General features: G+C 37.3%; 1 protein-coding gene across 1 annotated transcript in view; it reads left to right on the top strand.

Moving 5' to 3' along the window:
- Positions 1-22,272, top strand: part of USH2A (usherin) — a 390,339-nt gene that overhangs the window by 125,016 nt on the left and 243,051 nt on the right. The window contains exon 21 of the mRNA XM_055725922.1: positions 16,583-16,713. Coding sequence (XP_055581897.1) covers positions 16,583-16,713 — 131 coding nt within the window. The remainder of the gene's footprint in view (positions 1-16,582; positions 16,714-22,272) is intronic.

The raw sequence follows: 22,272 nt of genomic DNA, 5'->3' as shown, positions 1-22,272 counted from the left end.
TATATTAATCATATGAAGTTATTTTAGACATTTATATTACATTGCAAATATTTTAAACTGATCATATACAGTGTGCAGGGAAAAGGGGGATCATAAGCAAAAAATAAAATAAAAAATAAAAAAAATCTCTTGGTCCATAGGGTAAATTTTCAGTACAATATACGAGCATTTAGCCACAAAAGTCCCATTAATGTTAATGGTCCCAGGCTTTCTTTTATTCATCACAGCACTGATTGCACTTGGTCAGCTCTTTATCAGTTTGAAATATTGACAGTAGGAGGAGGCGTTCCCTGAGCCAGGCCTGACTGTTGCAGGGCTCTTTTAACTTAGTCATCCTGCAAATGCTCCTATAAATGGATTTATTTCACCTGATCCAAAATACATCAACCAGATCATCTTACCCTGGTGCTAGACCCTTTGCATTGGCTCCAATTTGTAAGAGCATTGATTTTAAACATTGATCATTACATAAAGCACTCTATGGTTTTGCACTATCCTATTTATTAAACTAACTTGTTACCTGTGCTGCTGCTGAAGTCCTATCTTTATCTTGCTGAGAAGTGATTATTTGCTCTCTGTGGTTATGATTATGATTTAGATTATAAAACAAGACTACTCCCTGAAAATGTTGGCCACAATAACTCAAGGTTTCTAAAAGTTCTGCTATGCAGCTCTGCTTTTTCTTTGGTGGTCTATGTGTTCAAAATTCTTTCTGTGCTTTCTGCAAGTGATATTGTGTTTACTATAGTTATTGAAGAAGAGATCTTTCTTTTCTGGTCATATTCTTATGGAGTACTTTGTTTTATTTGTTGGAAAAACAGGCTTTACTTTCTTGTAATTGTGAGGAAACCAGGCTTTTGAGGGTCATGCTATCTGCTTTCTGAATATTTTTAAAGTGTCTTTCTCTTCTATCCATAATATCTATGCAATGTTGTACAAGCAAGTAGTTGTAGCATAAAATAGTCCTCTATACTAAGCAAACTGGGGAAACTACAGAAATATATTGCCGTTCTATTCTTTAATTCAGAGGGTCATTGTAACTTATACTGGTGGCACTCTTCAGTGCTGAATAGAATGGTATTCTTGGGGAGTTCAGAAAGGAGCACGGTATCTACTCCAGGGAAGAGGAACAGAAGAAAAAAGAAGGGAAATAATCCAGATTTGACCTGATACTTCACATCTAAGCCAGTCTGTTTAAATTCTTTGTTCTGACCATGCTTACAGGGATGTAAATTGGGATTAGTGTCATTATTCTGGGGTTGTTAGTTATAACTGATGCTTAAAGTGGAGTTTGTCCTCATATTTTTTCCTGAGTAAAGAAAAAAAATTTGATTAAATAGCAAATACTGTCCCATTTTTATATAAACCATTTTTTAAGCTTGGTAATTAATAGTGCTCTTTTATTCTGGTTTAGTTTAACAGTTTCTAGGTTTACTAAAAATGAAACTTTGTCAGCAGAGGTGCCACCACTAACAGTATGTATTTTCTTTCTTCTGTAGTAAATAGTGGAAATTTTGGTGTAGTGGGGTTTTAGCCCTTGGGGGATTTTATTTTATCCACTTTCAAGTCATCCAGTGACTTGCTGCAGAGACAGGGAAGGAGGAGGGGGAATCTATTTAGACAAATTACAGTCTTTGTTCCCATCAACCTTCATAATTGGATGAACAAAATGAACACTAGACTGGCAGGTACAACTATCTCAGGTAATATCTTCTGAGCCACAAACAAAATATTGAGTGATTTGTGGAACCAGGGTAAAAAACTGTTGGGAAGATTCAAGGAGGGGGTGGTGGATAAGTATTTTTGAGAACATCTGCCATTGGGAAGACTTGCTGCATTGTAGAAGGAAAAGAGACTTTTCTCTTTGGAGGAAAGTCATACCTTCCATGAAAGTTTTGGTGCTCTTCAGAGTGAGTTCCTTACAAACAATTTGCACATTTAATTATTATGTTTTGGAGGTGGTGTTCAGTATTTTTAAAAGATGAGGTGTATTATAAAGACACTGTCTCTGCACTCTAGCTTTCAAATTTAGGTATTTCTCCAATTTATTTTCTTCCTTTAGGATTCTTTAATCTTTCTTCTGTCTGTTTTATATTTTTCTGTCCCAAATTGTTCCAATTCAGTGATTGAAATATGCCAATTCAAGCTACTTATTCTAAACACATGTTATATTGTCATGGTAGCATCATTAATTTTCAGAAAATTAGGATATTCCTGTGTAAACTTGGTTATGCTACCGAGCTGCATGAGCTAAGGGGGAAAAATGAGCTGAATGGGAATCCTGGATGAAGCAAAGACTGCATAATTGGTTTTATGCCAGACCTTCTGCCTTTCACATAGGCAGGAAAGGGCCAGGGAAATGTCAGAGGTGGAAATCAGGGCAACGCAGTACTCCTGCAGAATTGCAAAGTGACCGTCAGCCGCAGCCAGCCCGAGAAATGACCAGTGCTCAAGGTTGCTTTAAGACAGAAGTGCCCAGTTCTCCTGGCCTTAAAAGCCCCGACAGAAATCTGCCTCCACCTAAAAGCCTTGGGATTCCTACCGCATATTGTGGGGGGAAGTATGTTAATGGTTCACAAGCAGCACCTGCCCAGAGATCTTACTATGGGACGGAACTGAGCTGGGGTGTAAGTTGTCAAGGTACTCCAGAGTCAGCCTTGATAGTCCAATACTTTCTTTCTACAGCAGTTTGGGATCTGAATTAGCTGGCAGTCCCTGTGCCTGAAAGCCATGCTGTCAGCTGCCTGGTGCAGCAGCAGTGTTCCTGCGCCCATGCAGCCGAGCGCCGCGGGCCAGCTTTCCTCTAAGGCTATGCCATTATACACTGATATGCCTTGCTGCTACAGTCACACAGTTCACCCTGTTAGTAGCAAAACACAGTATATATTGACCTTTTTGTAGAGGCTTTTTTATTTAGTGTCTTTAAGTGCGTCTGTAAATAAGGGTTTTTGCATTGTTAAGGATGAGATGAGTGATTTTTTTCCCCTATCCCTTGCACTGCCCGAGCATCGCAAGCAAAACTTTAAAATAATCAGTGGGAGTTAAATAAGCTGGCTGTCACCTGAATCCGCAGGCAACACAGAGGAAAAAAAAAGGTGATTTGGAGCCATTTTTACAGCACATGGGCAAGCACTGTTGCTTTTTTTTTTGTTTGTTTCTTTGTTTGGAATATGGGTGGTCTTTCTACGGGGCATCACAAGTGGTAAAGATACAAAAATGGTCACACTGGAAACAAAAGAATATAAAGGCTTATAGTTAGTAATGTTGTATGTCTGATCACCCCCTTTTTGATTTAATCCGCTACAATACTGTAATCAGTCATGATTTTCAGTGTTGCAGAAAGTCCCATACTTTGGGAGAAAGGGAGAGGGAGAAGAGAGAAAAAAGTATCAGTGAATTTTGCAGAAGAGGAGGAGAAATCTCCTTATTGCCATCATTTGGAATTAGTCAGTCATGTAGTCTCTAATCACTCATGTTTTAAGCAATAATGTAAAAATCAACACAAAGGCAGGCTACAGCAAAGCGGTCTTTAATTAAAAAATTCCATAAGGAATTACAATTCTGAAAAGATGACATAGGATCAATCAATAACTGCCTGAAAAAGATGACAATATGTGGAGGTTAAATGACATTATGCTATATGAAAGAAATTGTTAAGGAAAGTATTTCCAGTATTGGCCATATCTCTTTTTTTAATTCAGATTAATGAAATTTTTTTGAATGTTAAATCTTTATGTGTCTCTCTTGCTTTAAGAACAAAAAGTTAACAGTGTCTTCCCTAAGGAGTTTACAGCCCAAGTGTAAGACAGGATCAGCTACACATGTGCAGAAGGCAGCAAAGGAAATTTTATAGAAATTATTAATCCTTGTGCCTTGGCAGTTGCAGTCATTCCTTGTTCAGTGTTGCAATTTAACTTACATTGGGCAAACAGAATTAGAATAGTATTTAGTAAACATTATGTGCTATTTCAGTTAATCTCCTATCATTACAATTTTCTATATTCCTCATTTTGTGTCAAGCTGAATCTTTGTGTAAATTGGGCCCCTCATTTAAGCCCTTACAGGTTGAGTTGCATGGCTGTTCATACCACTAAAATGTCTTTGTTCATGCTTGTTTCTGGATCACCTTTTCTCCTGATTGTACCAATAGATGCAGTTCAGGATTTAGAGATATACGTAGTTTTCTCCGAGTACTGATTAGAGTCACAAGAAAATCATGAACCGTACATGGCAGAGCACTGAAACAGAAGGCACTTGCTGGTGCTGCTTTGTGTATCAATTGGCTTATTACTTTTTTTTTTTTTTTTTTTGCATCCGGGGACACAGTGAAAATCTTAGCTCAGATCCTCAGCTGAGGAGAAGCTAGCCCACCTGGGTAGGAGGAAGATGTTTACCTCTGTGTTCTGCTGCTGCCAGCATTATTATGTGCTTCCCAGTTGCCCAGGTAGGCAACTGCACATAGGACTTAACGCAGTATCTGGCTATAGCTGTCCCCTGCAAGGTGTGTTTGTCACATTAGCTGTATTGCTGGATGCAGTACCGGAGGTTTTCCATGTCCATGATGTACCTCTGTACTGCTTTCTCAAAAGCCCTAGAAGGAGGGGAGGGTTTGTGTTGTATTTATCACTCAGAGTATGTCATAGTGTGTGATTATTCAGCTGACAGATAAATGCAATTTCATTGCCATGCTAGTTTTGTTTTTTGCTTCCATATGTGCTTAACTCTTAGAGTGAGTGCAGGGGTTTAATTCTTGGGAATAAACCAGACTACAAATTGATGATGCAACCTCCACAGCTGGTTTACTGCTCTGGGTTGTGTTTTCTGTGGGACGTTCTGTACAGAAGCTTGGCAGAGCAGAGAAGGTTGGTGAAATTGGTGAATATGGCCTTAATGTATGATAAATAATACAAAATCCCCTGTTTGATTATTGGGCCATATACTTATGATGACACAGCATGAAAGGAAAAGGAAATTATAATGGCAGCTGATGCTGAGCAACTACTACAGGTGGTCCTCCCCTCCTTCCCCAATTCTGTTTTCAAAATCAGTTCAGGGGCGGTGACTGCTGTACGTATGACAAAATCTTCCTTCTGTGCATATGGAAACATTAGTGAGAGTAAGCGGGGATCATACATGTGCTAAAGTCATTTCTAAGAGAAAAGCGCTAGATTTCTTAGTTTACCGTGCGTTCCTTGCCACTGTTTCCTGCATATTCTAGATTGTGCATAGGAGTTTACTCTTTCAGTAATAGAGGCATCATGCTAGCTTTATCCTGTTGACTTTCACGCCTCTAATCGGTCATTTAAAGCCAGCAGGGCCAAGGCCATCTTTCAGGATTACAGCTAATCCTACACGTCCAGTGCAAGAGAGGTTGGGCTGAACTTTTCTATTTCTGCCCTGGTCTATAAGGGTGATGCTCTCACTGAAAATAAACTTGAAGTCTTTAAGACAGTGTTTTGGTAGCTGTAGATGTATTCTAGCTAAAATACTCTGTGTAAGTGCTACAAAGTGTCTGGCTGTGTTTTCAGTGAACATGTCATGCCAAACCCCAAAAAGCACTTAATTTACAGAGTGTGCAGTTCCTAGGTACAGAGGCATGTGGATAACAGAATAAAATGTAATGGAATGTTATTAACGCTTTCAAAGCAGGACCTGCTGCACTTTCAAGGTCTAGTTCTGTTAGCTGGCGAATATTTTAGAAGGCAATGAATGAACCTTTACATTTTCCTTTGCTGATGGAGGCTGAGGAAATAATTGTTCACTGCCAGCAGGTGTGTCATGGAATAGCCAGCACACTCCATATAAATATGAGAAAAGTGAGTTTGCTGTCTACATTAACAAAAAACAACCAAACAACAAAACAAACAAAACTTGCACCTGATCATTCCATTGAAATCCTTCTGTGAGCTTAGTTCCTGCATATAAAACCAGTTTTAGGCTACCTCTGAAAAAGGTCATAATAGGAAATACTGCCACAAATAGTACTAGGTGAAAAGATTATATATTCTTTTTAGTTAATTCTTCATTTGGCAGTTTTGTTGCAGTTTATTGGTCTACCTTAAAACTCTGCATTAACTTGGATATGTTGTAAGCTTTTTTTTTTTTTTTTCCCATTCTACTGTAAGTAGCATTTGTTGCTGAGTTTGTAACCTGAAACTATGCTTTTTGCTGAGTGTTTGCTCTGTGGTGTTGTATTTCTGTCTAAAAGGGTTTGGTTTTTTTTCCTCCTTGTTACATTTCCATTTTTGTCCTGTGGTATTCCTCAAGACACTCATTAGCTTATTTTAGTTATTCTTCTGTTCCGTGTGTACACTGTCTAATCAATAACTTTCTTTGCTTGCTGCAGGATTTCTACCTTATTGTGCCTCCAGCTTCTGTGATGCTGCGTGATGGGATTCTGCCTTGGCTAGTGCTCTGTTGTCTGAATTTGCTGTGTTTCAGATCATTACACTGAGTTTAATTTTGATATATTTGCATTTTACTCAGTTCTAGTCTTATTCTTTTTCCCTTTATCAGTTAAATTACTCTGTGCAGTGTTACATTTGTACTACTGCTGGAAATACTAACTAAAGGCCTATAATTGAAGTGCTATTTACAACTACTGACCTCCAGCTCATTTCTGATTTCACTGTGATGTTGACCTTTTATAGATTGCACTGTTGTAAATCTTTGAAGTGATTCTTCTTGTCATCATATTTCTAGTAATTATGATTTGCATTGCATTAACACCTAGAAGCCTCTCCCACCCTACCCTTGTTGCATAAGATGACCTTTTTTTATGCACTAATTCACATACAGGTAACAGAATACAGTTCTTTCTCGAAAGAATTTATCCTGAAATGAAGATGAATACTTGTCTCTATTTCCATACTTTAAATATCATAGTTTGAATTAATGAAATTGCTCATAAAGGAGTATTAGTCCTAGAAACTATTTTCTTCCTTTTCTAACAAAATCAGAGTCTGTTGGACTTCCTTATAGCCTATGTTAAGATAAAGAAATAAAAATAAAGATTACAGGTATTATTTGAGGGAGGCCATATCTGAGCAAAATTTCCTCGTTTTGTTGAAGATGGACACTAACATCGAAGAAAGCAGTGGCTGAATATTTGGCTGATGGTTCCTCGTTGTTCATATTTCCCTTCAATAAGAGCAACACAGAAACAAACTTGCAGCTGATCCTTACCCCAAGCAGGGCTTGACTCCTGGAGTTTCAAGATCACAGTTTTTATTTCTGCTCTGGAAGCTATGCTCTGAAAAAATAATGCTGATGGATATATGCTTGTTGTACACTGTCCCAGCCTATACGAGTGGAAGATGGTTATGAAGTCTGTTCCTAAACTTGCTTAATGAACAGATTTGTCAGGATACTAGTTTCTTTAATGATTGTATGGCTTTAAAGGTCTGTGTAAAAGATGGGATGTCGACTCTAATGGCCGAGGAATGCTAACAGATAATGGTATCATCGGCATTTCCATAGCAGGTTTCACCCTGATCTCTCATATGTTTTTCTGTGGCCTTCATTTATTTCTTTAAATAAATATAGGTAGCCAGACTGTCAGACTGTCCAGTTCCTCCTGGGTCTTGCTGAACTTTCAGCTACTTCTTGAATTGGTATTTTGCAGATATTGCAGTCCTAACTGTGTTTCTCTTCTAACTGGGAAGTTGTAAGGTACCTGTGAAAAGGCACATCTTTGCTTTGAGCTTCTTCCCTTTTATTTTCCTTGGATGCTGTCTTGTTTGTGTGTTGGAAAGCTTCTCTTCTCCCTCTCAGCTCTTCCTAGACAATCTCATGTGCTTGCATTGCGTCCTCTTCTTTGTGCTCTAAGTGCAGCAATCCACCCTTTTTCATTTTATCTTCATATGTGAGTATCCTCATGCCATGATCAGTCTTGCTCAGAGCAGGATTTTTTTTTTTAAAGAACTACTTTGTATAAATATAAAATCTTTAAGGTATAAAGTATGGATTTTTTATTTTTTCCATGGTATACAGAACTGATTAGACAGGTCTGGAATGGCCCAGTTAGTTCTAAACTGAATCTGTTGATGAGCAGAGTAATATTAATATAGGCTGAGAATCCGCTCTTTAGGGAAGTCTTGGGATGTTCTGCATAATATGCAGTATTTGGAGAAGGGTAAACTAATACCTTTTTTTTGGAGATATCAGTGTTTCTCAAATGTCAGTAAATACCTAGTGTCTAGGTAATTTTTCTGAACACGTGGGCATTTTGCTGATTCAATATATACTTTAAGGCTATGGAGAACAAAACAGTAATGAATTTTTCCAGCATTACAGGACCTTGCACAAGTGATATTGGCCACCATTCTTCAGGAAGGAATATGGTGCAGGGGGTTTAAATGATGGCTCTTGGGTGACATACCTCAGTCACTGGCTGAGCACAGACTGAAGGTCTCCTAATTTTGAATCTTGTGATTTAACCATTAACCATTCCTTAAAAAGCATCACTCTGGAAGTGAGGGGATAAAATGCTACTAATATATCAATTCTTATCAAATGACTTTAAACTTATCTTAGCTTTCTTTTCACCAAGGTTTGCTGTAAATCTTTCTTACTAGGGAGTAGCAGGACTTGTGTCCTTGCTAAAAGGAGAAGATTGATTTGCTATATTCATAAGGAACCAGCAGCTTGCTATGAGTATGCAATAATGAATTGGAATATCCCATAGCTTTTATCCCTGTGCAACACTTCGGGAGACCTTAAGGACAGGAGTATGTTACAGAAGTCTATTTGATAGAAACTTATAAACGTGTGTCTCCAGCATAACAAATCTTCTAGTTTGTGCAATATTCTTATTCTTCAAATACTATAATTGATTGTTCATTGGGCTCAGTCAGCCAAAAGTGGAGAGAAACTTTGTACAGACATCATTAGTTTTTCTCCATTTAAAGATTAATCATGAAGAGCTCTGGCTCTTTAATTCTGTAATTTGTATATTTAATGGGCTGCTGCAGAATCTATGACAGTAATTAGCATAGCCTGAAAACTCATTAATACGCAACAACATGATTAATGCAGCATTAATGCAAACATGACTGAAGTTATTTGGGTTATGTAGTAAGAAGATTAAAGCTAAAATGTCCTGTTTGTTTTACCAGTAGTGGGTATAATGGAGTAGCAAGCAAAATAAGAAAAACCAGGTATCAAATTAGTCATTACAGTGTAAAAGAAATGCTCAGTTCTCATCAAGAGGATTTGGGATTTTGCCTGATAGTTGGTTTGCACAAGAAGCGTTACATATTTCTTCCTTTCATTTGCTCATCATATCCTGTGTTTATGCCTGTTCACCTTTTAGGCTGACTTAGCTTTTTGTGTGAGGTACAATGAGTATTATGTATTGAAAAAAAAAAATAATTCTTTGAATTGTGTCATTCTGAGTGAAGAAGTTAGACGACGTCAGAATATGGGGATTTTGTACAGTCTAATTTTAAAAACAATGGATTTTTAGCTTCTCCTGGTTTTAGTATTGTCACAAAAGGGGCTGCTGACCTGCCATTGGACACTCCAGTTACCGTTTGGGAGAAGTTTGGGAAAACGTTTTCTGTGTTTATGTGTGCAAATATATATGTGTGTGTACATATGTATATAGACATATATAATATGGCTTTTAAGTATATAGTTTAAATTTCTGCTAAAAAATTAAAGGAACTTAAAAGTGAACAGCATTTACTTCATCAAGGAAATTACTAACTCACTGTAAAGTTTGTGATGATGAACTTTGAAAATATTTTCAAACACGTTACGGTAACAGTAAAAGATGGGCCCTGTTCTTGTACCAAAGACAACAAAAGATGTTGGAGAGATTTGGGAAGAATACTTTCCAGTTTCTTCTCTCAACAAAATCCAGAAATCTAAATGCCATCACAAAGCGCAAAGAGCTCCTTGTGTTCAGCAGAGGATCTTCATGAGTGTGTTCAGGAAAAGTATCCTGAGTTCCTCCTTTTCCTCCAATTGCAGAAACTGCTTTAAATATGGGTCCATTTTTGTGAAGTCTTCCTTCTTATTTTTTTAAAAGGTGCGTTTTCTTATAAACAATATGTTTTAAAATGTGATTTAAGTATTGTAATGACATGTAGTACGCAGAATCACTCTCACAGACAATAATGACTAAATACTAATTCAATCGAAGTGTACAGTAACTGAGAGTTTTACTTCCCAGCTATTCCTTCCCCAGTTAAAAAACAAATTTTGTTTTTTGATTTCTGTGGGAAAATGTACTTTGATTAGGCAAAAGCGTTTGTACACAGTCTTAATGTTAAGTAAATACATCCTGAAGGGTCTGCTGAGAGCGTAATGCTGTAGTCAAAATTTTATATAAAATTTCTATTCATTTTATTTGATATTCTGCACAAATAAGGGCTTTAGTAAGCATAAAGAAATTTGTTTCTTTGCAACAATTTTCTGTTCATTTGATTGGAATGTGCAGTTATATAATTATTTACAGCATTTCATATAACTATATAAGTAGAATGGAAATGCATATTGTGTTTGTACAATTGTACAATTATGGGTAAAATGGCACAGAAAATGGATGTGCTTCACAGATTATGCAAAATTCATTTCTAATAATGCTTTGTGATTTTCCAGATATTAGGCAGGTTGTTTCTCTTTTTTTTTTTTTCCCAATCGTAATGTGCACTGTTTTCCTTTGTAACTTCCTCAGTCCACAAAGAAAATGTCCATAATATGCTCTGGTATCTAATTACTATTCTTTTTAATCTTATGCATATAGGTTGGGGTTTGATGTATTTATTAAAATTAAATTAACAGTATTCTTGTTGGCCGCATCCAGGTTTGGAAATACATTTATGTGGCTGTTCTTGACACTCTTGGACAGATTTGTTCATGTTTGTTCAATCATATATGTTTTGGTGAATGGACATGGGACTTCTGAGACTTTTAGCAACTTCTATTACTTAATGAGTCTAATAACATATTTGTTGGCTGTGTTGAGCTGCACTCTGAACATCCAGTTGTAGCAGAAGGTACTTTACAGGTGTTATATCTGAGTGCATGGGACAAAGAGATTAGTTTTAAGTAGGTCACTTTGCTGAAATCTCTCAGCTGTTACTGTAAAAGAAGTCTTCAGTTACCTTGTGGCTCTGCCTACATTCTCCCCTCAAGTTTTCTTCCTCAAAATTTCAAAAAGTCAGAAGACATTTTTTGAGTACTGTGAATGGTTTTGTATTTCAAAATGCTGATTTTTTTTTTTTTTTAGACTATATTCAATTCAGTTAGATTGGAAAGATGTTTTGCAGGAAGCAAAACCTCTTTAGTTTGGGTGAATAATTTTTCAGTCAAACAAAGTATTTTAAAATTTTCATTTCACAAGAAAAAATGTTTAGCATTAGTCAGAAGTGAATTTTATTGCTGTAATAATTATAAATTATTAGTATATGTTATGCTAATCTGGGAGCTGCTCTAATTATTCATATTTTCTCTCTGACTTCCAACTGCCTCTTCTAAACTCAAAATTATCCCATGTTCTCTGTAAACTTGTTTTAAGCGAAAACCTCAGCCAGCCTCTGAAGAGCACATTCTTGCCTGTTAATACTTTTGTGTGAATCTTGCAAACTGTATTGATTGCACTAGAAGAATCTGAATCCAGATATGAATCTGATTCTGAATTTGAAATGTTGCTGAAGTTACACTTGCTAAATTTACATGAGGGAGGCAAAGAGGTGGTATAAAAATTATTCCGTACGTGTTTTCTATACCAGACAAAAAATGGGTTCTGACTTATCTGACGTTATAGCAATAGCGTATCTTTTTACTTTTAGTATCAGTCTGTTACTAAAAGGAACTCTCAAAACCGTGTGCACTCGCAGGGTAACATGCTGATATTGCTTCTCAGTTGAATGCCTTTAAAATGCTGGCATTGGTTACTCACGTCCTCATCCCTCTACTAACCTGGACCATTGAAACCAGGGTAAAAATCTAATCACAATCCACTACAGTGTAAATTGAAACTATGCGGACCCTGACAGAAGGGTAGTCTGGCCTAACACACTTTGGGATACTTTAAAACATTACTAATATTAGTAATTAATTGTACTTTTGTTACTGTGTATTCTTCTTTTTGTCTTTTATGTTCACGGTATGCAATGCTTGCATTATGTTTTGTACTATGACATTATAATTAAAGAAATTCAATTACAGAAATTGAAGAAATTTATTTATAATTAAAGGAATCCTGATAGCTTCTCCAATTGCAGCTATAATTTGAAATGGAATTAAAGATTTTATTTGAAAGATGTACATTAATGTTTAATTTGTAGTAGAATTTCCTGTTGTGTTTCACCCCAGAAATGATAACAACTCCTTGTGAACCGATCATTTTTGTCATGTGAACAGGCCTGTTAGGTGAATTATTGAGTTGCAATTCAAGATTCAGTTGATCAAAAGTACATTCCTACCATGCCCCACGGGTGTTCGTGTTTTCCATCCAAGATTTAGCAGCTTCAGTATGGTTAAAAGATGTGGTTTCTGTGTATCACATGTTACAGAGGTAATTCTAAATGACATTATTTATGTTTTTATTTATTTGATGTGTTTAGTATTGAAGTTAAGGCTTTAGACATGTGTACTGAAGTAGCAGACACCAGTCTTGGAGAAACTTTCTTGCAAAATCTTCCCCCTACCCCCCAAAAAAACACAACCAAACAAAAAGGGGAACATTTTTTTTGGTGATCTGATGTGGTTTTCAATTTCTGTCAAACTTTTCAGATTTTCAAAGGAAAGCTTTCGATCCATTTTCAGTGCTCAGTGTCAGTAAGACAGAAAAATTACATACTGTTACAAGTCTGAATGGGATTTCTGGCTGTTTTGTTTTGACCATGAAGTCCAAACTGGACTTAAGAAATCTTTTCAGTCTGTGAAAAATATTAATTTCACAAGTATTTATCTTCCAGTAAAAATATTATCTATGAGGCAGAAGTTTGCTACATATTTGGTTTCTCCATTGCACTTGCTTCTAGAAATACAAGAAAATAGTAATATTGAGGTATGAAAGTGCTTATTTAGAACTAGCTCTTATGAACTTCCTTTCCTCCTAAGAAACTCCAGAGACACCTGAGCTGAAAGGGGCAGAGCCCTTTTCTGCATTACATGATAAGCAACAAATGAATGTAGAAGAATTTGCTGTATGGGCTGTGATTGAAAATAATGTTCCTGACTCATCGATACTTTATTTGAAGCTGTGGCAGGTCTGCAGGCAGGAAATAAGATTTGTAAGCCTCTTCAATATGTAAAGAAAGCAAGCTCCTGCATAACATTTGAAAACTTTTAGAATTACTGCAATATTACCATTGTGGACCATTTGTGTTTTCTCACATAACATTATAAAATGATGGTGGTTTTGCAGGAGCTCAATTATTTTGTTTGTATTTGTCCTTCTGAATTAGGTGTGAGGAGGGATCCTCTGGTCTTCAGAAATGTCTTTTGGCAGCTTGATAAAAAATACTGGCAGGTTGTTAAATTAATTGTGCTCTCCACTTCTGGGATTAGATTCTTTAAGTATGGACATGAAGTTTGTTTTTCACTTGCTGGGTGTTACCTGTGTATGACTGCTTTTTGCAGGTATTTTAGTAGCATGACTGATTTTCATTGGCTTGAGAATATGTTTCATATCTGTAAGTGCGTCATGTGACTTACATGAAAACATGATTAGGAAACGGGGTCAAAGGATATTTCTTATGGGTATAGTAATTAATAAGCATGATCTAGTATGAATGCACATCAGAATTATGATTTTTAATTTTTTTGAAATATAGATGCTGTCTACAAGAAAATCCTTTGTCACTTGTAGAGGAATGAAGCTGGGTTAATTAGCATTGATAATATACAGCTGTGGGCTGGCTTCAGGGGCGGTGGGTTGGCCGATGTAGACAAGTTGCAGGTGTGGGTGGTTCTGTTCAGTGGTTGGGGCAGCCAAGGAAGAGAGAACGTGTGTGTGTGCGTGCCCGCCCACCCTGGGTGAGGAGGGGCAAGGAGAAGGCAGCAGAGGGACTGGCATGAAGAGTATGTTGGTGTGTGATGGTAAAAGACCTTGTTGCAGCCGGTAGTTTGGAGAGTGCTGCAACAAATTGGTGCCCCGTGTGAGGCCCTTCAGATTATGAGACTGAGTGTAACGAGCGGTGACAGTGGCGATGGCTGTGCTGGGGGACACTTGAAGTTTTGAACAGTGACAGCGGTGCCCAACGTAGCAGAGACAGGCGGGGATAGCCTGCAATCCAGATCACGTTGAGATAGGCGGGAAGAGCCTGGGGATCTGGATCAGACACCGGTAAAGGTGAGCCGTTGGGATCAAAGAGAAGGAAGCCTGACTGCCGTGGAGTTAAGAGACTGAGGGTTACGGGCGATAGCAGCAGAGTACATGGCCAGACGCGGCGGCAGGTCCAGAGTGGGTCTGGCCAGACGGCGGTGATGGCTGTGCTGGGGGAAGGTGCCACAGGCAGCTCCCACTGTTGCTGCTCAGCCTGATGGTATACTTGCCGGTGTATATGTGCTCGTTGGAAGTGTTCCTAGTCGTAGAAGAAATGAGCGACCACAAGAATGTTGAGAAGCTTGTTGGGGCACGGAGTAATGTATTAGTGCTGTATTCTAGATCTGCTGTTGAAAGCTCATTCAGGTTACTGTCCAGTGTGACCCAGGAGGTGAAAGGACGACATACTATAAGCTCATTAGAACTTCCCTCTGAAGAAAACAAAATCCCAGATCTCAAGAAAGCAGATGAGAAGGTGATCACCTTGCAGAAGCTGAAAAGCCCAAGATAAAATTGTAGAAGAGATATGTGTATGAGTTCAGGGACAAATTGTCTGGATTGTATGAGAAGTTTTATTTGTGAAAAAGTTGTGATGATTGTTAAATACATAAGGCATGAAATGTTAAAAAAAAAGGGTTCAGGGACAAGTTGTTCAGACTGTATGAAAAGTTTATTTGTAAAAAGATTGTGATGACTGTTAAAAACATAAGGTATGAAATGTTAAGAAATAAAAAAGGGGGGGAATTGTAGAGGAATGAAGCTGGGTTAATTAGCATTGATAATATACAGCTGTGGGCTGGCTTCAGGGGCGGCGGGTTGGCTGATCTAGACAAGGTGCAGCTGTGGCTGGTTAAGTTAAGTGGTTGAGAGCCAGTGAAGAGAGAGCAGCCGAGGAAGAGACAAGAAAAAAGCAGAGAGAAGAGAGAACTTGCGCCCTGGGTGAGGAGGGACAAGGAGAAGGCAGCAGAGGGACTGGCATGAGGAGTATGTGGGTGTGAGATGGTAAAAGACCTTGTTGCAGCTGGCTAAGTTTGGAGAGTGCTGTGACAGTCACTTTCTGTTTTCTGCCTGACTTAGGATAGTGGGAAAGCATGTGAAAAGACTGAATAGTTTGATGGAGTTGGGTGAAACCCAGTAACTTTGCTCTGTAAAAAGAATTTTAGGCAGGAATGTCGAGGAAGTGTATGGTATAGGTAGATGTTGCTATTGCTGCGTTTTCATTTCCCTTTGCAAAAAGTGAGTACAGTGTAAGCACAGCTCCACCAGAGACTCGGTCTGTGATATTTGGGTTTGCACATTAGAAAAGTTGGGCCAAATTTGGGATATGGTTTTAGAACTTACCTGTTTTTATAAGGTGGTGTTCCGGGGGATAGCTTGAAAGAAAGGCCTTATAGTTGTGAAAGATTGGTGGTTATCAGAAACCTGTTTATTATTATACTACTTAAACCTGCTTGCTTATTATTATACCTCTTGAAACTGGATACATAGTTTATGAATTGTTTCATTAGTGAGTCCTTCAATAGTTACTCTAGTAAGTTTGTACTTTTATATATACATGCTGGGCAACAATATTCCAATATTTATGATGTGTTTAATGACCTTGTTTTGATGTTTGTGGTAAAGAGTAATGCAAAAAAAATATTCTTTTCCTTGTATATAATTTGAATGATAATTCATGTGCTGAGACAATATTTTATCAGAAGCCAAACGGAGGACTATTGATAATGATCTGGAAAGTTCTTAATTAAGCTTAGTTCATCCATTATTCCTTGCGATATTTCCAATTTTTGTTAAAACTTGTTCTTTCCCATGTTTTCTTTGTGCACTGAGATATATGTATTTATAAAAGGATATACGTATAAATACATACATATCTATCTTGTGGAACCCAAACTCCACTATTTTTTTCATGCAGGAATCTCATTCCTACTTTGCCAATAGAAATGTTAAGTGATAAGTGAAAATCTGCATGTAAATCATCAACTATTACAATAGTATGCTAATATCTGAATTACATTTTTCTTAAGAAGTTACTAAACAGCGTAAGTCACAATTACATACCTTTTTTCAACAGGTGAGTAAGGGCTCTGACATCACAGAACTTTCTCTCAAGGACTGACTTGGTCTGGATTAGTAAAATTTCTCCTGCAATGACTAGCAAGGGTTCGGGGGAACAAAACTTCTGTGATTTTGGTTTGCCATGTTACTGCTGTTTTTAAAACAACTTTTTGTTTATGATTTTTGTTAGAACGCATAAGAATCACTTTTGGCATTAACCATCTACTTGCTTTTTCTAACCAGGTATTAAAGTGAAATTTAGAACCCAGGAACCTGATGGTTTGATTTTTTTCTCTGCATCACCTGGGAATCAGGAGGAATACATTGCACTTCAACTGAGGAGTGGGCGTCCTTACTTTCTTTTTGATCCACAGGTACAAAAAAAGACAGGATCCTATAAAAATAGCTTATATTATTTATTTCAGTACTGTACATACTTAACTTTTATTTATTTATTTATTTGGCACAAGTTAATTTGCTTCTCATAACCCTTCGTTAAGTGGAGATTTTAGGGAAAGACACTGAAACACTAAAGCTTTGCTCATTTTTTTTGTTGCATTTGCCACAATTCAGGACTTTATTTTTGCATTTTTATGCGTTGGGTTTTTTTTTGTCAGTACCACCAAACACTACTACAGTTTTAAGTACCAAGATCTCAAAAATGGGCAGAACTAGTATTTCAACTTAGGAAATAAAGGTTATATATTTTTAGTCAATTGTTTTGAAACCTCGCATTTTAGAGACTTTGTCTTTTCTTACTGTAATCAGTGTGTTGCCATTAATGTCATACATCTAGTCTCTCTCTTCTAGTAATCATGACTGTAGCAAAAACATAAATAATGAGGGAAATATCAAATTGATTCCACAAAATTAAAAATAAGGCCATATTCCTTGCGTTTCTCCTTGGGTGTATGCTGTTTTCTCTGCACCCCAAAACTGGATCTCCTCATGGAATAAAAAAAACATTACAGACTTGCTTGTATTTCATAAATATGCAGGGAACTGCAAGTAATTATCGGATTTTCTAACGATATCGGCAGAATGTGGTATCATATTTATCCATATATCTGCATCCTTTTCGTAAGGTTACTACTGCTGCCTCAACTGCTGCTGGAAGGTCTGCTTGCTGTGTCAGCCAGATCTTCTGTCACAACTCGGCGTCTAATTATGTGATTGGTGTTGTGTCTACTGCTTCGGGGGGTTGAACAGAAATGCTTAGCAGGATAAAACGGTGGGGGTTCAGAGATTTGATGACCCGTTGTAAACCTTTGCTTCCTGAGCGCTGCTATGGTCCAGGCACTGGTGCGCTGTGACGTGCGGAGGTGTTGTGCAGCAGCAAAGATCCTCTTCAGCTTTGGAGAATCTGTTAGAGGAGGCACGATGCTGCGCAGAGGCTACTGTGCATGTGATAGCTATGCTATAAAACATTAAATCTGTTTTGGACCCCAAGATGTAAATTTCTGTTATTTCCACGGTATTTACACAAAGGCTTTATCTTCTTTTCCTTGTTGTAAACTGAATCAGTGTGTACTCCTATTTTTGGGAGCATGCTTAACGCTGTTGTTAATGTTGCTGTCACCCACATTTTAATAGGTACTAGTTCTGTTTTTATCTTACACTTACACCTTCACTTAACTGAAAAGGAATTTTTATTACTTTTGTGAAATCTTTCTAGGTGTAATGGTTTGATTATTTTTTTTGGGGGGGGAGGGGGTTGTTTTAATGGGAGTGGATATCTTTCCACTAGCATTTTAGTGCTTTAAATAGTATTCCTAGCTCTCCTTGGAGATTTGCTCCTTCTGAAGTAGCTTCACATCAGCTAGGTTGGACTCATTCCCTAGAAGACGATGCATTTGTGTTGCATTTGTTGGGATTCACAGTAGTTGGAGGATGTGGAGGAAGGGGGATGGATGGGAGAGTAGCTGATTTGGGGCTTTTTTTGGTTGGTTGGTTTTACATTCCCTTCCCACCCATCCCCCCCCCCCCCCCGCCTCTTTTTTCCCCTGTCTCTTAACTGTAAAAAATGCAGGTGTCATCCATGTTCAGTGCCTAGAGCTTCTCAGTTCAGCTAATATTTTCAATAGTTACTACCTTGATTTGTAACAAATTGCTAGTTTCTAAATGTATCGTTTATTTTTTTCATTTGAATCTCGCAACTCTGTCTCATGCTGGTTTTTAGGATCATCACTTCCATGTTATGTCCTCTTCCTGTAAAGTCTAAAATAGCCTATGTTACTGCTTCAGTGACTGTTTATAGAAAAAAAATAAATCTATCATTCAAGGCATTCAGGAATAGTGTAGGTCTTAACATTTGATTTACTATCTTGAAAGCTAATGCTTTCTTATTTCTCATTAATAATGTGGAAGAGATTCATGTCCATTCTCATATTCAGAAGTAGGGTACTGTGGCCTACTTTAATATATTTCTGGTAGTGTTCTTTGAAAAATTTTGATAACCAAATTTTCACAGAAGTTTTTTTAAGTCTTCTGTATTCTTAATATGCTGTGCTACTTTACTATATTTACCTTTGTTTCTGGTTTTTGTGGGTTTTTTTTCCTTTTTCTTTTTGCCATCACTTGCTATTGCTCTTCTAGAATGTCAGGTGTCATATTCTGCAGCAGCATTTCTTAATCCTTCATTTGTGCATTGCAGTTTGTGTTAGTGTGCAAATGCTTTAATTACTACTTATTGACATAACGTGGTTTCTTAGCCAGGTTATATGCATTGTTTTCTCCAATTATCCTTGTGGCATATATGATAAGTATTTATGGCTCTGCCTTTGTGCTCTTCTCTAAAAATTGCAAAAGTTCATTTTGATGACAACTGTGTGTCTGCTGCTTTTTATCTATAGCAGTGTGGTGCCATATACTGTGCGCCCTTCCAGTTGTGTCCTGTCATAGGCTAATCATTTTTACCCTTAGTCCCTTTCAGGATTCTGGTATGTATCTTTGCTTGTGATCAGCATCAAGTTTTCTCTTTGTTATATCTGCTCTGGGGATAGTCTTGCCAAGTCTCCTTCATGGGGAGTCTTCAGCAGCCTAACTTCTTCCTTCTCCAAGTGTTAATTACAAATCCTTTTCTTCCTGTCCATTCATACTTTTCTCAATGTTATGTGCACCACCATTCATTTAGCTATTTTCCGACCATCTCTTTTGTCTCCCTTTTGTGTTGTCTAGCTGCTCTTTTTGCCTTCCTAATTGTTTTCATGTCATTCTTCAGACGTTTCTACTCATGGTCCAGGAAGCATGAGGTTTTTTTCCTAACAGATGTCTTTCTCAGTCTTGTCTGCATAATCAAATTGTTCCATAGGCCTTCCTCCAAACTCAGTGTGCCTGCAAGCCTTCAACTGTCTGTGGATTTTCTTCTCATCATAATGCCTTTACATCCGCCCCTAAATCACACAATCAACCCTAGCTAAATTTGTAGTTATCTTTCAGTGGCCACAGGTCATTTATTATATCTTTTTCCCAGGGAAGCACTGAATATTTTATACAAAGTGAAATCACTAACAGTGGAAATTCAAGGCCAATCTGGAGAATCTTTTTCCTTAGTAATTAGGACAGTCTGTGGATAGAGTATTGGGATTCTTCTCGCAATATGGAGGGAACTGAATTCAACTCTGCCAAAAAGATGATCCATTTGCTAAATTTTACAGTAAAAAGAGAGGAACACCAGATACTTTTGTCGTTGCCTGTGGTTTGTGTAGAAGCTGAAGTAGTAGGCACAGTCTGAGGGTGACTGTTACTCCCAGGAAAAAAAAAAAAAAAAGAGGACTGAGAACACCGAGCTGTGAATCCCAACTACACCTTACTGCTTGGCATTGGCAGAATTTCAGTACTTGTTCACCTTTGCTGTGGAAGGAGTTTGGGCATTAAAAACTTGACTGGGAGAAGTACAGTTACATTTAGTCTTTGGCACCTAGACAGTATCTTTGAAGATCCGTGTTTGTGATGTTTCTATGTATTTTTGTGAATGTAAACATCAGCATGAATAGCCACAGAGAATGGTATTTATTTAGTTATTACTGCCTGTGGGCTACTAAAAATTAAGACTTGTTGTATGGCTTGGCAGACTAATCCAGATTTGGTTCCCTGTGTGTGATTTCCAAAATGCATAACAAGCCATTTCACAACAGGATATTTGAATGTGATTGCGTAGTCACTCAGATGGTTCTGGATAAAGCGCCGTACAGAGCCCTCTGATGTGATGTATGCGGTACCCTGAATATTGTTTTTTGTTTGTTTTTTTTTCCCTGAAATTAAGCACAGGTTAGCACATATAGTTGTGTGGTCCCAGACTGAACTGGTTACAAAGAAGTGTGGTTTCTGGTGTGTAAAACTGTTAATGCTCTAGACTGTTGCCAAACATAATATGAAGAACCACTTATTCAGGCACCTGATCTTTAGAATGCAGCATCGTTTGTAACAATTTTAACGCTAACTAAGTACACTTTGATGAGACAGCATTTAATAAAATGCTCATTAATTTCATCATTAGCAAGGGTATGCTAAGAAGTAAGCCAGTTTCTTATGTCACGCCCAATTAGCATCCCATGCTAGTAATCCCATTAGTATTGTTGAATTCACTAATGGAAAAACTAATGGGCATGCTACCAGGGCACATTAATTGGGCATGACACCAGTTCTGGTTTTAATTATTAAACTGCGATAATGAAATGTGTGTTTGTAAAATATTAAAATGTTGAAATAGGAGAGAAGACAATAAAAAATAGTATATGAAAAAGTGCACATTAGTATGTAAGGATATATAGCTTTGTATTGTTATCGTGGGACAGAGGACTGCTGTACAGACTGCCTCAGTAACAAGATGTTGGCTGAGTGGAGTAGGAAACATGCTGTAAACATTTATTAGGGATTTTTTTTTTGTAATCAGGTTCATATGTACGTATCATATTTTCATACCTAGCAGACACAATGGCAGTCTGCAATTCAAAATGTACTGTGAAATGTACACTGTGACTGTAATTCTGTATGCTGACAAGCAATTTCTAAGTGATGCACATTACTAAAGGTAGAATACTAAATTTTAACAAGAGGTTTTTAGTATTAATCACAATAGGTGGTTGTTTTTGTCAACAGGTTTTCTTCATATGCATAACTCTAAAGGTCCTTGAGCCAGAAAGTACTAGAAGATCTGGGGAAAAAACCCAAAATTCTGAACTATCTGTTTTGCTACTGCAAAGTAACAAGATAGACCCCCAAATTATAAGGAAACTTTTATTTTTCTTTTTTACATGTTTTTTTGGAAATTGTTTTTTTGAAGCCTGTCTTAAGCTGTAAAGCAACTGCAGATGTTGCGGTTCTTTAATGTTATGTAGTGGCTATGCAAAGAAATGTTTTTCCATTCATATGCCTGATACATAGGACAACTCTATTCTGTGAATTCAGCAGAATAACTTTGAGTTTCCAGATGGTTTAAGTACAATATAAAATCTTGATACAATATTACAGGAATTGTTGGGAAATTAGAAGATTATTTGGATATAGATCTCGTGAAAATTCTTGAAATACATTAATTTTATTTTTATTGCATCATTATAAGAATGTATGAGATACTTTGGTTGTTTACAGTCTTGAGACCTGGTTTGACAACTGCATCTGTTATGTTCCTCTTGCTGAGTAATTCAGAAAAGATTTTTCTGTATTTTGTCATGGATGTCTCTAAATTCCACCCCCTCATAATTTTTTTTTAACAAAACCAGGTAAAAATTCTAGTTAAATTTCAAAACGCTTTTACAGACATCCCTTGGACAGTGCAAACATCTTCAATAACTACCTTGTTTTGTTTGTTTTGTTTTTCTTTTTTCTAAATCTCTTGGTATGACCTTTTCCTTCCTAAGTGTATTATACTCTCGCCTAAAAATTCAAGTCCTCTTGATGCCACGTTAACAGAGACAGAACATATACACTGT

Source organism: Falco cherrug, chromosome 13 (genome assembly GCF_023634085.1).
Source record: "Falco cherrug isolate bFalChe1 chromosome 13, bFalChe1.pri, whole genome shotgun sequence".
NCBI lineage: Eukaryota > Metazoa > Chordata > Aves > Falconiformes > Falconidae > Falco > Falco cherrug.
The sequence above is the reverse complement of the archived record's forward strand: the minus strand, read 5'-3'. Positions and strand labels throughout refer to the sequence as shown.